At 42.4% G+C, this 12,999-nt stretch overlaps 1 protein-coding gene across 28 annotated transcripts in view; it reads left to right on the top strand.

The window, feature by feature from the left end:
* ZMYND8 (zinc finger MYND-type containing 8) overlaps positions 1-12,999 on the top strand; it is a 110,064-nt gene that overhangs the window by 44,181 nt on the left and 52,884 nt on the right. For 20 of the 28 annotated variants that reach the window (XM_036321577.1, XM_036321568.1, XM_036321569.1 and 17 more), the window contains 5 exons: positions 1,780-1,998; positions 4,968-5,081; positions 8,069-8,161; positions 9,269-9,356; positions 12,180-12,235. In XM_036321577.1, the coding sequence (XP_036177470.1) occupies positions 1,780-1,998; positions 4,968-5,081; positions 8,069-8,161; positions 9,269-9,356; positions 12,180-12,235 (570 nt within the window). The other 8 variants (XM_036321589.1, XM_036321587.1, XM_036321572.1 and 5 more) reach the window with 4 other exon arrangements.

Raw genomic sequence — 12,999 nt, 5'->3', positions numbered from 1 at the left:
GATGATATTTTCCCATTGATTCTTAGAGAGAGGGGAAGGGAGGGAAGAGGAAGAAGGGAGGGGGAGGGAGAGAGAAACATTGATGTGAAAGAGACACATTAATTGGTTGCATCCCACACACTGGATCAAACCTGCAACTCGGGGACATGCCCTTGACTGGAAATTGAACCCGTGACCTTTTGGTGTGTGGGTCAACATTATAACCATGAAAAACACTGGCCAGTGCCTCAGAGAGAAGATTTTTTTTTAAATATATTTTTTATTGATTTTTTACAGAGAGGAAGGGAGAGAGATAGAGAGTTAGAAACATCGATGAGAGAGAAACATCGATCAGCTGCCTCCCCGCACATCTCTTACTGGGGATGTGCCCGCAACCAAGGTACATGCCCTTGACCGGAATCAAACCTGGGACCCTTCAGTCTGCAGGCCGACACTCTATCCACTGAGCCAAACTGGTTTCGGCCTCAGAGATAAGATTTTTTAATCAATAAAATATTAGGACTGTTTATATGTGAGGACAATTAAAAAATCTAGCAGCATTTCTGTGTACCACCAAAAACTATTTAGAAAATATAATAGAAAAAGATGCCATTAACAGTACCAACAAACATTATGCAGTCTCTAACCAGTATATGAGATCTTTATGGAGGAAACTGTAATGTTTTAATGAAGAACAAGAAAAAGGAGGTTATACAAGGAGGCTTATTCAGAGGTTAGGTACTAGGGTTGTGACTAAGCTATTGTGCATGGAATCGAGGCCGGAAGTGGATGGAGGAGCCTTCTTAAGGTCACATGGCCAGTTACCCCAGGTCATTTTGATGTTTACCACCAGACTATCGACTTCCAAAGCAGGATTTCTTACTGGTTTCCGATAGACATTTTCCTAACGAGTTTCATCTGAGGGATTTTATGTGCTTGGAGTGTGGCTTTGCTGGATTCTATATTATATCAGTAGGGAACTGTTGCTCTTGGTATTTCGGGATAAGATGGGGTCTGGCTCCTGTGAATTGGCTGCCCATCTCATCTTTCTGCCATTGTTGGTCCTAAGTAGGTGATGTAGCTCCGGGTCGATGGGGACCTACCATGTTTAAGAATCACGGCTTCAGGAAGCCTCTTGTTGGCTCATAGTATTATTATATGCATTCAGGGTAGACGTACTAGTAAAAAGTGGGTGATCGTTCTTTAGTGACTCAAATCCAATGGATCTATTCTCCAAAAGCCTGATGTTGAAAGAATCCCAGGGCAAACTAACATTATTTTGTTGGCTTTGCACATTTAGACTTCCATATATTGGACTCTTAACTATATCAGCAATATTAGTAATGGTGGCACTGTGTTAAATGCATGCATTGTATCATCCCATTTAATCCCGACCACAATACCATGAAGTTAAGTATTATCATGCCCATTTTACAGATGAGAAAATTGAAGCCGAGAGGTTAAGAGACCTCTCCAGGGTCATGTAGCTGGCAGAGCTAAAATTTAAACTCGGGTATGCCTGGGTTGTAGCCATTTTGCTATCCTGCTATAGGGCTGCCTATTAATTCTTAGACATTAGTGTTTTAATCTATGTCCTCTTAAAATAGAAGCAAGAAAAACATCTTAATATGTAATGATCTGTAAACCATGTATTGAGTAGTGTAATCCAGGGTGGCTTTTTAATGACTGTATGAAATGCTGTAATTGTCTTTTGTTGTTTCTTGATGTGTTTGTTAAAATTCCTTTTGAGAATGCACATTTGTTTTGAAACCAAACCTGTCTTTCTTGCCTACATTTCAGTCAGAACTAAGACATGGTCCGTTTTACTATATGAAGCAGCCACTCACCACAGACCCTGTTGATGTTGTACCGCAGGATGGACGGAATGATTTCTACTGCTGGGTTTGTCACCGGGAAGGCCAAGTCCTTTGCTGTGAGCTCTGTCCCCGGGTTTATCACGCTAAGTGTCTGAGACTGACATCGGAACCAGAGGGGGACTGGTTTTGTCCTGAATGTGAGGTCAGTTTCTGATGAATGAATGCATTCTCTGCCTGGTTTCTTCTCCTTTCTCTTTCTCCCTTATATTTTCAACTCTTCAAATCATCAAGATACAGGGAAAAGAGAAATTTCTTGCCTTCCACCTGCTCTATCCTAGTCATCCATCTCCTTTTTGGACCAACATTGGCAGTTGGTCCAAGTGGCCTCTTGGAAAGACATTCTTTTTGATTCCTCATGGGTCTTTGGATCGCTTTGAGATCCACAACCTTCTCTTTTGTAATGAACATTCCAGAAGTTAACTTAGGCATCTTTACCTATTTTGAAAAGATCTCATGCTATTTTTCCCTTTCTTGCATGTTGTCTCCTGCTTCATCATTGAATCGTCGGCAGTAGCCATGCTAGGAAGACCAATTTTGGTTGTATAATCTGTGTGGTTGCCATCTGATGCTTCCGTTCTGGCAACATCTGCTTCTTCTGTGCTTCTTCGGTGCTAGGGAATCAGCAGTTAAGAAAAAGAGGCAAGAATCACATTCTTTTCAGGAGGAAAGGGCAGAAACCAGGCTAGATAAAGTTACATACAGTGTGTTAGAGGAAGAGTGTTCTGGAGAGAACGAATTGACGATGAGGAATAGGGAGTGAGGAGGGCGCAGGGTGTTCCCATTTTAAATGAGGAGACCCAGGAAGCCTTACTAAGATTTGAGAAAGATGTGAAGAGGAGGAGTGAAGACCCTCCAGGCAGAGGGGCAGCAAGTTTAGGACCCCAGGCAGAAAGAAGCCACTGGCACAGTGAAGGGAATGTTGTATTTCATTTGTAGCAAAATCTAAACACTCCTTAAAACAGTTGGGGTGGTTTCCGCTGTTCTGAAGTGCCTTCTGTTCTTGGTGATTTCCAACTAGGATGCTTTTCAAAATGCTGAAAATAATGTCGTCTATAGAATCATTTCCTGTGGAATGTCACGTGATCCAAAGGATCTGTTGGCATTAGATCTCAAACGAGGGAAGCTTTCTATGTGTGAAATGGAAAGTTCGCCCAGATGTTATTTGTGCGGGGGGAAAAAAAGCAAGCTATGTATAGGATAGTGTCTGCGGTGCCACTTTGTGTAGGAAAAGGAGAAATATAAGAAATTAGACTTTCATCCAATAGGATGATGACATTTTAATGGTGTTCTGCCCCTGAAATTGCAAACGATGGCCTCTGGTTCGCTTTGGGTTACTCTAGATCAGTGGTCGCCATCCGGTGGTCCGAGGACCACTGGTGGTCTGCGAGGTCCTAAAGGTTGGCGACCGCTGCTCTAGATGGAGAGATGTGCAGGCATGTTTTACTCAGCCAAACCCTCTTGGTCAGAGCCTCACCTCATTCTGCATTTAGTATGGGAACTGGAGCCTTCACCTATTTCCTTTTGTCTTGACCAACCCTCCCTTCCTTCATTTTGCAAAAAAGATAGTGGCTCAGAGAGGATGTTTTTGCTGCAAATAATAGATCTTGATGAAAGGTGACAGAGAAACAAGAGGGTTTTATTAGCATGTGTAGGAAAAACCCAGAGGCAGGGCCAGGCCAGCGTTTGTTCAGAGCCAGACTCTTTCCATTCCATCGTTAGGGCCATGTGTCCCTGCATGGCCCTACGATGGCTGCTGGGGATTTGATGACAGTGGCTAACAAAAATCCCCTAAAAGGAGTGTCCCTCTTCACGTCCCTTTTTATCAAGCAGACTTGCTCTTCAGTTCATTGGTCAGGATTGGATCACCAGTCCTTACGCAAAAAAGGCTTGAAAAATGCTCATCTGGCACTTTCCATCTATATCGTGGGAACCGGGCACTGCCAGCCAGGAGGGCAGAGAAGAGGTTGGGGGGAGGGGGGCAGAGGAGGCGAATGGCAGTTGAGCATGCAACCCAAGTGTTCGCCATGGATCGGTTACCTGGAAACGCACGGGAATTCAAACAAACAGGAGTGCTGTGTCTAAGATTTCAAGCCCCGGTTTCCTTGCGGGGTGACTTGGTAGGGCAGTCAGCTGAGAAGACGAGCTCTTTCAGGCGCTGGTAGCCAAGCGATTAGAGACGTGCGTCACGGACTGTGTTCGGCTTCAGAGCCACTTTCTGTTGCCCTTTTCCTCGACAACCAGACACGTCTCTGCAAGTTCCTTTTGGAGCATCCAGAGACAGGAAGAATGGACATGAAGTCCCAATCAATTGGAGAAAACTTTCTCAGCTCTCTCGACACAGATGGCTCAAGAGCGTCCCCTGCCACCGTCAGCCTTGCTGTTTTTGTTGTCTTTGCCGCCTGAGGATGCTGAAGCTCTGAGATGTAGCACCACCAGATTTACGTAGCAGAATCCAGTTTCAGGCATTTCTCCGGGTCTCTTCTTGGATGGGAGTTTCCCTCACAAAGTGGCATTTATTGCCCATGGAGCTAAACAGCTAGGCTATTCTTCTTGTGCAGTTTGCCAGAGTGTCCTAAGTGAGTTCCCATCAGTGGTGATAGAGAACTAAGTCATATTTATTATTCGCCACCATCCCTTGGATTCATGCTTTCTCTCAGTGATGTCACTGGGTGAATGCCTTGTCAATTTCCTGACAGACAGCCCTGAACCTTAAGAACATCAAGATAAGTGGTTGATTCATTATATGAAGAGATTACCCTGAAAGCATCAGTGGCCTTTTCTCTTATCCCATTCTTGGAATTCAAGATCGTAATGATGGCGATTTTCAGGTCCCTGCCTAGCTGCAAGCATCTTTCTCAGCTTCTGTCATCTTCATGAGCACAGGGCACTTCTAATAAGGTAGTCAGTGGATTTGTGTGCTTCTGACCTTTATCCATTGATCCAGTAAACTCCAAGTAGATTGGAGTCCTTGTCAAGTGAAACAACTATAGTCTCACTTGGAAATTATTTCCTTCTATGTGCGAGCTAACTGGAAAGTTAGGAGGAAAAGGAAATCAGTCTGTGGATAGTAACTTTTTCCCTAACTGTCCCTCTGTGTGGTTTGACTTGTAGAAGATTACAGTAGCAGAATGCATCGAGACCCAGAGCAAAGCTATGACAATGCTCACCATCGAACAGTTGTCCTACCTGCTCAAGTTTGCCATTCAGAAAATGAAACAGCCAGGGGTAAGAAGAAAGTTCCTCGTGGTATAAGTGTAAATGGAAGTAGTGACTTTTGTTCTATTAACCTCTTTTAAAAAAAATCTATATCTTTTAAATTAATATATTTTTATTGATTTCAGAGAGGAAGGGAGAGGGTGAGAGAGAAACATCAATGATGAGAGAGAATCATTAACTGGCTGCCTCCTGCATGGCCCCCACTGGGGACTGAGCCTGCAACCCAGGCATGTGCCCTGACCGGGAATTGAACCGGTCGAGCCGTGACCTCCTGGCTCATAGTCGATGCCCAACCCCTGAGCCAAGCCAGTTGGGCTGTTCTGTTAAACTCTTATTCCATAATAGCTTTAGCTATGTGTGCTCTTTAGGCCTTCTTACGTGCCCGAATTCAAACAGCTGAAAGTGAAATGTAAGTTATGACAGCATTCAGTTTTCTATAATGAGCACTCTGTGTCCTCAAGGACTTTAGTTGGGAAATGACATATAGTGGAGAAACTTGATGGGGATTTAAAATTCTGATTGGTTATGTAGTGTAAACTCCCTCATACCCCATCGAGTAAGGGGGATTTTACTCCTTCCCACGTGAGCTGGTAAACTTCCATTGCGATGAGAGACCTGAGTACAACCCAGTTGATTTATAATCAAGGTCTGATGATGAAACCTTCAAGTAAAATTCAGCCAGTGCGGCTTCCCATACAGGGTGAGAATTTGATTAGTTCCTTCAATGTTTAAATAGGATTTGATGTACGGACCCTTCCCCTTAAGGAAAATTTTATTTATTGACTTGAGAGAGACAGAGAGATAGAGAGATATCAATTTGTTTTTCCACTTATTGACGTATTAATTGATTGGTCCTGACTGGGGATCGAACTTGCAACCTTGGCGTATTGGGATGGCGCTCTAACCAACTGAGCAACCCGGCCAGGGCGAAGAAAATCTATGTGGAAGCAGGGCTGCCACAGTCGGCTGGCAAATTGTGCACTTCACCTGGTTTCCCTCCTGAGTGCCAGTCTGATCATAGCCAAGGAGGTTTTAGATTTCTTGTGACAGTTTTCAGGAAGATGGCAGTAAAATACCTTTCTTCTAAAAATAATCCATATATTATGCCATTATAATCAACATATTATGAAATTTTTTCCTACAGAAACTTGAAGATGGAGTTCTCTTTTTCTCATTTGCACCAGTAGCGAACCTTTGTGACTGTTTGGAGTTTGCTTTCTAAGTCCAAAGAATCTATAGAAATGTAGAATATTTAGTAACCACTGTGGTTTAATTTCTTTTAAAAAAGTACGCTTTAGCTTTGAGTTTTCACATAGTGGAAAAAAATTTTTTTTTAAACTATATGTTATTGATTTTTTACAGAGAGGAAGGGAGAGAGAGAGTTAGAAATATTGATGAGAGAGAAACATCGATCAGCTGCCTCCTGCACAACCCCTCCTGGGGATGTGCCCGCAACCAAGGTACATCCCTTGACCGGAATCGAACCTGGGACCCGTCAGTCCACAGGTCGATGCTCTATCCACTGAGCCAAACCGGTTAGGCGACATAGTGAAATTTGATATTATGATGGAAAAGATTGAGAGTGTGCCAATTAAGTATTGCTAAATTGTAACCTATTTTTCTCTTTATTAAAATGTTCATCAATGGAAGCAAAAGTGAATAGCCTCAGTTTGGTTAAAAAGACAGATGTTTTAAAAACTATGGAGTTTTCTATTTTTAGTGACAAGGAATTACTTCCTGTTTTTCATAGGCTGGATTAATTATATCTGCTGAGGACTGTTTATAAGAAGAATAATTATGTAGACTTGTCAACACTGTAGAATGATAAACCACAAAGAAAAATTGGATAGGGTGTTAATTTCTCACATAAATTCTTTGATATAAAATCAGTCAGTTCAGAAAGTTGCTGATTTTTGTGGCAGCATCTTTTAAAAAATATTTTTATTGATTTCAGAGAGGAAGGGAGAGAGATAGAAACATCGATGATGAGAGAGAATCATTGATCTGCTGCCTCCTGCACGCCCCCTACTGGGGGTCGAGCCTGCAACCCGGGCATGTGCCCTTGACCGGACTCGAACCAGGGACCCTCAGTCTGCAGGCTGATGCTCTACCAACTGAGCCAAACTGGCTAGGGCTGTGGTAGGTAGTATCTTTTAAACTTACAATGGTCACGCATTCATTCTGGATAAAAGGCTCAGCTGACTGCAAATGGTAATCCACTCAGATCCCTTGCTTATTTTGGTATTTATAACTAAATCTTTTAATTTCCTTTTTTTTTTTATTATTGATAACTAAATACCTCCCATCAACAAATCAGGCTTATTTTTTTAGCCGATTCACGTAGGGCTTAAGACAGTGGATCAAAATGAGAAACGTACATAGTTCCTGTGCTGAGGGTAACTGGGCTTTTTAAAGGGGAAGCAAAACCTTGCTGTTTAAATTTTTTTCCCACATGCAAAATATCTGCCGGCACTTTGGGAACTTTATTTGGAGTGTCATTTTTCGTCCTCAGTCAGTTTTGATTACGGGTATTTGCAGTGTATACATAAACTTCGTTCAAAGTTCAGGTCTAAAGGAACTGATAGTTGTTCTTGTCAATCTTAATACAGGGTGGGGCAAAAGTAGGTTTACAGCTGCGAGTACGTGAAACACAGACTTCATTCTCGTATCACTGTTTATTGTTATTTTCCGTGGGAACAACTGCGGACCGACGTTTGCCCCACCCTGTATAAGAAGAACAGGACCTGTTATTTGCATATATCTTGAAAAGGGAGCAAATAAAACCAGAACACAGCTGGGTCCATGATTATTGATCAAAAGGCGGAATTAGAAGGGGAACTGATTTGGAGCGCTCCTCAGGGTCATTCTTTGTGAAAACTTCAAAGCCTGTTGTCTGAAAAGTTGTTTCCAGTTTAAAGTGCTTTGCTGGCCTTAATGCTTGGTCTTCCCCAGCAATAATGGTTTGTGTCTGTGTGTGCACGTCTTTTCCCTTATAGACAGACGCATTCCAGAAGCCTGTTCCGTTGGAACAGCATCCCGACTACGCAGAATACATCTTCCACCCCATGGACCTTTGTACATTGGAAAAGGTTGGCCTCCATCAAAGAACCTCACCGTTGTGTAGCCCACGGTTGTCGAGATGACTGAGGATCCGCCCTCATTTTTCGTGCCCCATCTCAACATGGTTTTTCTACGTGTCCTCTGTGAATTTTTATTGGGATGGAAGAACTTTTATTTCCTAACTTCTTCTGTAACATTTTTGCAGGGATTGCAATGGAGTGTTGCAGTCCACGGATAAGCTCCAAATATTACTTCTGCTTGCGATTCTTCACCTGAAAAAGTCATAGCTTCTAAGAATTAGTGATTTGATGGATTTGAGCCTTACCTCTTCTCTTCCTCTCGGAGGTGCTAATGAGAGCAGCAGGAGGGCAGAAGAGAAAATTAAGTGTCTGGGAAACGTTCACATTAGCAGTGCATTTATGGCTTCATAGAACTTGACTTCTTTTACTGATAAGGGTGTTTCTTTAATGCCTGGAGGTGTTTTTAAAATTCATGCTAAATCTCCATGCTGAAAAGGACACTTGCAAACTGTTAGATTGTGCACAACATCCTGTGTTGATTTTCAGATTGTTGACACCAAAATCTGGGTCAAGAAAGCATGGATGAGGGGAAAGCATATGTGCACTGATGATCCCTAAACAGTTAATCCAACCTGCTTTTGGAAAATTGCACACATCCTCATGGTATTCCAAGAAGCAGGCATTCAAAAAAGGCAGGGTTGGAATTCTAGCTTCATAAATTAATAGCTTTGGAACTCTGCATACGTTCCTTAACATTCCCATACCTTGGCCCACCTGTCTGTAAAATGGGGATGATAATGACTGCTTCATCGAGTTCTCAATCATGAGGCTTATGGGAGACTATTACAAATAATAACAAATACTTAAGTATATGTTATGTCCTGTTCCATTGGAATAAGCTTCTGTAAAATGAGAAAATTCGGGTTAGTGTGATAAATTCAGTGGATGCGTTTTTATGGAGTTATAGATCTCCACTACAATAGCATCTTGGGAAACGAGTAAAAGCATTCATTAATTTGGCAAATGACTGCTAAGAAAATTATGTGGGGGTGCAGGTGCTACTGGCTGTGGCTTGTGTAGACTCGGTGGTGATTATGCTCTGGCTTGTCTCTGCAGAACGCTAAGAAGAAAATGTATGGCTGCACAGAGGCCTTCCTGGCTGATGCCAAGTGGATTTTGCACAACTGCATCATTTATAATGGGGGTGAGTGCGGAGATGGTGCCTGTAAAAGAGTATGCTGTGTGTGTTGCCCCTTCTTCCGCTCTTCATAAAAAATCAGGCTCTTTTCTCATGCATCAGGGCCAATACCTTCAAATACTTGTGTAGGGATTGCTAATATTTGTGAATAGGGGGCTGGTGAACTGTATTTGAAGTATGAGTTGACATCCAAACTGGCTGTGTGATGCTGCTGCCTGTCCTTTTTAAAAACTTCATTCTAATGGAGGAATAATTACATAAGATACAAGGTACAGATTTTACGTGTATATTCTATGGATTTGACATATGTGTAACCACAACCCCAAATAAGATGTAGAATTTTTTCATCATCCTATTATATTCCCTCTTTGCCCTTTCCAGTAAATCCGGCCTACTGTTCTGCTCTCTGTCACTGTAGATTAGTTTTGCATATTGTAGATTTTCATGTAAATGGAGTCATAGAGATTGCATTGCACTCTTTGGTGTCTGGCTTCTTGAATGCGGCATAAGATTTTTGGGATTCATCCATGTTGTGTGTGTCAGTGGTTCATTTCTTTTTATTGCTGTGTGTGTTTGTTTTATCAAAATAGAATTTATTCATTCACCTTGTTGTTGATGGGTATTTGTGTTGTTTTTAGCTTTTGGTTGTTAGGAACGAAGTTGCTGTGAGCATTCTTGTACACGTCTTTGTGTGGACATATGTTTTCATTTCTCTTGGGTAAAAACCTAGAAGGGGTATTGCTAGGTCACGGAATAGGTTGTATTTGAGTTTATAAGTGTTTTTTGCCAAACTGTTTTTGCAAAGTGGTGTGTCATTTTGCACTCCTTCTAACAGTGGATATGAGCCTTAGTTGCATCATATTCTTGTCAACACTTGGTATTGTTAGTCTTTTTAATTTTAGCCATTCTTGAAGGTATGAAATATTATGTCATAGTGGTTTTAATTTGTCTTCCTGTAAGGACTCATGGTATTGAGGTTTTTTTTGTGTGTGCTTATAAGTCATTTGTATATTTTTTGGTAAACTACCTTTTAAAATCTTTTGCTCCTTTAAAAAATTGGATTTTTGTGTTTTATTATTGAGTTGTAGGAGAGCTTTATATTCTGAATAAAGTTTTGTCAGTTGTTTTGTCAGTTGTGTTGTGTAGATTTAGGGGATCGAGCCTTCTCAACAGAGAAATCTCCTCTTGGCATCTTATGGCCTCAACTTCTCTCCCACAATCCTGTCTGTTTACCTCTGGCCAGCAGATCTTTCAGGGTCCTGCCCGATCCTGTTTCTCTCGCCCCCAGGTCTTGTTCCCTGCTGGAACAGGCTTTACCTCTTTTTCCTGTTGGCTTTTTCTTATTCTCGTGTCTCAGTTTCTCAGTTCTCTGAAGAGCTTTTCCTGGTGAACTAGACCATATCATATGTTATGGTTAAGGGCTGCCACAGAACCTGCCCTTCCTGCGGCAGCGTTTCTTACCCTTTCTGGATGGTACTGTTTTTATTTGTTTGAGTTGCTTACCAGGATGTAAGCTCTTTAAGGGCAAGCACCATGTCTTGTTCCCTGCATACCCTTGGGTCTAGCATAGACTTTTAGGTAATGTTTAAGAAAAGACGCATGAATGGTAGATGTTTACTTACACCACATGTTTTGCTCAGTAGCAGGTCAGGGTCTAGGGAGGGAAGAGAGTCACGGGGCATTGAGAATTTAGATAAAGATTATAAACTCAAACCTATAAACAAGTGAATGAGGACTGGTGAGCGAAACACATCGGCACAGCCAGGGTTAGGCACTGACTGTGGGGAGAGCAGGATACTATGGGGTTGCCTACCTCCTGGTGGGGTTCCTACCTGGTCTGGCGGGGCTGCCACTGGATACTCCATGGTTGTTGGACACAGTTATCAGATCCCCTGAGTTTTCAAGGCAAGCCAGAAATCTAGGTGCTTATGTGTGTGTGAAATCTTTTTGTCAGCAAACATACAATTTCTGAAAATAGGGTAACATTTGAAGAAAACATGGATTTCTAACCATCTTGTCCTCTGGTTTAGTGCAAAGGTAAGGGATTTAGAATCCTGGGGCCAGATCTTTAACTCACTAGCTAAGTGGGCTAGTGATGACTCCTGAGCCTTGGCTAGCCCAGTAATGAAATGGGAATATTCCTACCTGCTCCCCATATTATGGTTTCTTGAGGGGTTAACAACAAAATGTATTTTCAGGCACTGGGTACACCAGAGCTATGTAATTCAGTGTCTTTTCCCCCCCGTACTCTTCTTGGATGGAGTCTGGGACAGTGGGTAGAGGAGGACTCCTTTCCACTAACTTAAGCCTTTAAAATGTAAAAAAGCATCTTTACTTTTTAAAAATATTTTTTATTGATTTCAGAGAGGAAGGGAGAGGGAGAGAGAGATAGAAACATCAGTGATGAGAGAGAATCATTGATTGGCTGCCTCCTACATGCCCCATACTGGGGATCGAGCCCACAACCCAGGCACATGCCCTGATCGGGAATTGAACCGTGTCCTCCTGGTTCATAGGTCAATACTCAACCACTGAGCCACGCCGGCTGGACTGTAAAAGCATCTTTAGATATGAATCCATGACTTGTAGGGAAACGCCACAAATTGCTCAATTTCAGAAAAGCTGACATCAAGGCACAAAGACTGGCTGATAGTCATGGAGACTACACACAATTTGACGGGTATTAGAAGCCAGAACCTCCTGGTTTTAGCCTTTAAAAGTTTCATCGTGGGGGAAAGCAAGTTAAAAGGTTGTTAGTGGGAATAAAATCCCAGGACTGGGCATAAACATGCTTCCATTTGAATTAATCCAATTTTCTTATTCCCTTAGGAAATCACAAATTGACGCAAATAGCGAAAATAGTCATCAAAATCTGTGAGCATGAGGTATGTGTTTCCCACTGTCGTGTTTTAAACGTGTCCAGAGTGAGGATAGGGTGGCTGAAGTTTGCATGTGCAGGATCTCCCAGTGGGTAGCCAGAGCGGCTTTAGAATTTGTTTAGGCACAGGTGGCTCCCTCTCTCTTTAAAGAAAAGTAAAAGCAACTAGGAGGGGACCCCCATATGTTATAGAGCACCCACACCTTAGCCATGATCTAAAGGAGATGGTTCATAATTTCTTCACCCACAGCCTGTGGCACTGAGTCAGGTCCTTTTCAGTCTTCCTGCAGAAGATGTTTGACATTATTTGGGGAAAGGTGCTGACTCTTTCTCACAGAGCAGCCCCGGTGTCCTGGAGAGTCGGTTCCTTTCGCAAATACCAATAGGCTCGATGGTGTGGATGACCAGTCTCCTGGCTGTGCGCCCTGAGGTTGTGGGACAGGCTTGTGGCAGAAACGGTTTCTTTATTAGATCCCCATCGTAAGCGTGAAAAACTGCGATGCAATGGCCTCCACCCTGTCTGTGTACATCCATTCATTCATTCATTCAGAAAAAATCTGGATACTGCAGGATATGTTCATGTCTCCATGTTCACATGGAAAGAGTTTTATAATCTACGTTTTTCACGTAGTTTGAATGTTTTCCCAGGTGATTAAACACACAGGGAGAACAGGTTTTTTTCATGGCTGTTCTGATGATTTCCTTAGTATAATTGTTGGAAACGTACCTACCAGGTCCAAGGCAGTAACTTAGGGTGATATTTCTGGATTG

The sequence above is a fragment of the Myotis myotis genome, unplaced genomic scaffold, assembly GCF_014108235.1.
Source record: "Myotis myotis isolate mMyoMyo1 unplaced genomic scaffold, mMyoMyo1.p scaffold_m19_p_9, whole genome shotgun sequence".
NCBI lineage: Eukaryota > Metazoa > Chordata > Mammalia > Chiroptera > Vespertilionidae > Myotis > Myotis myotis.
Note: the sequence above shows the minus strand (reverse complement) of the source record. Positions and strands in the feature narration are given on the sequence as shown.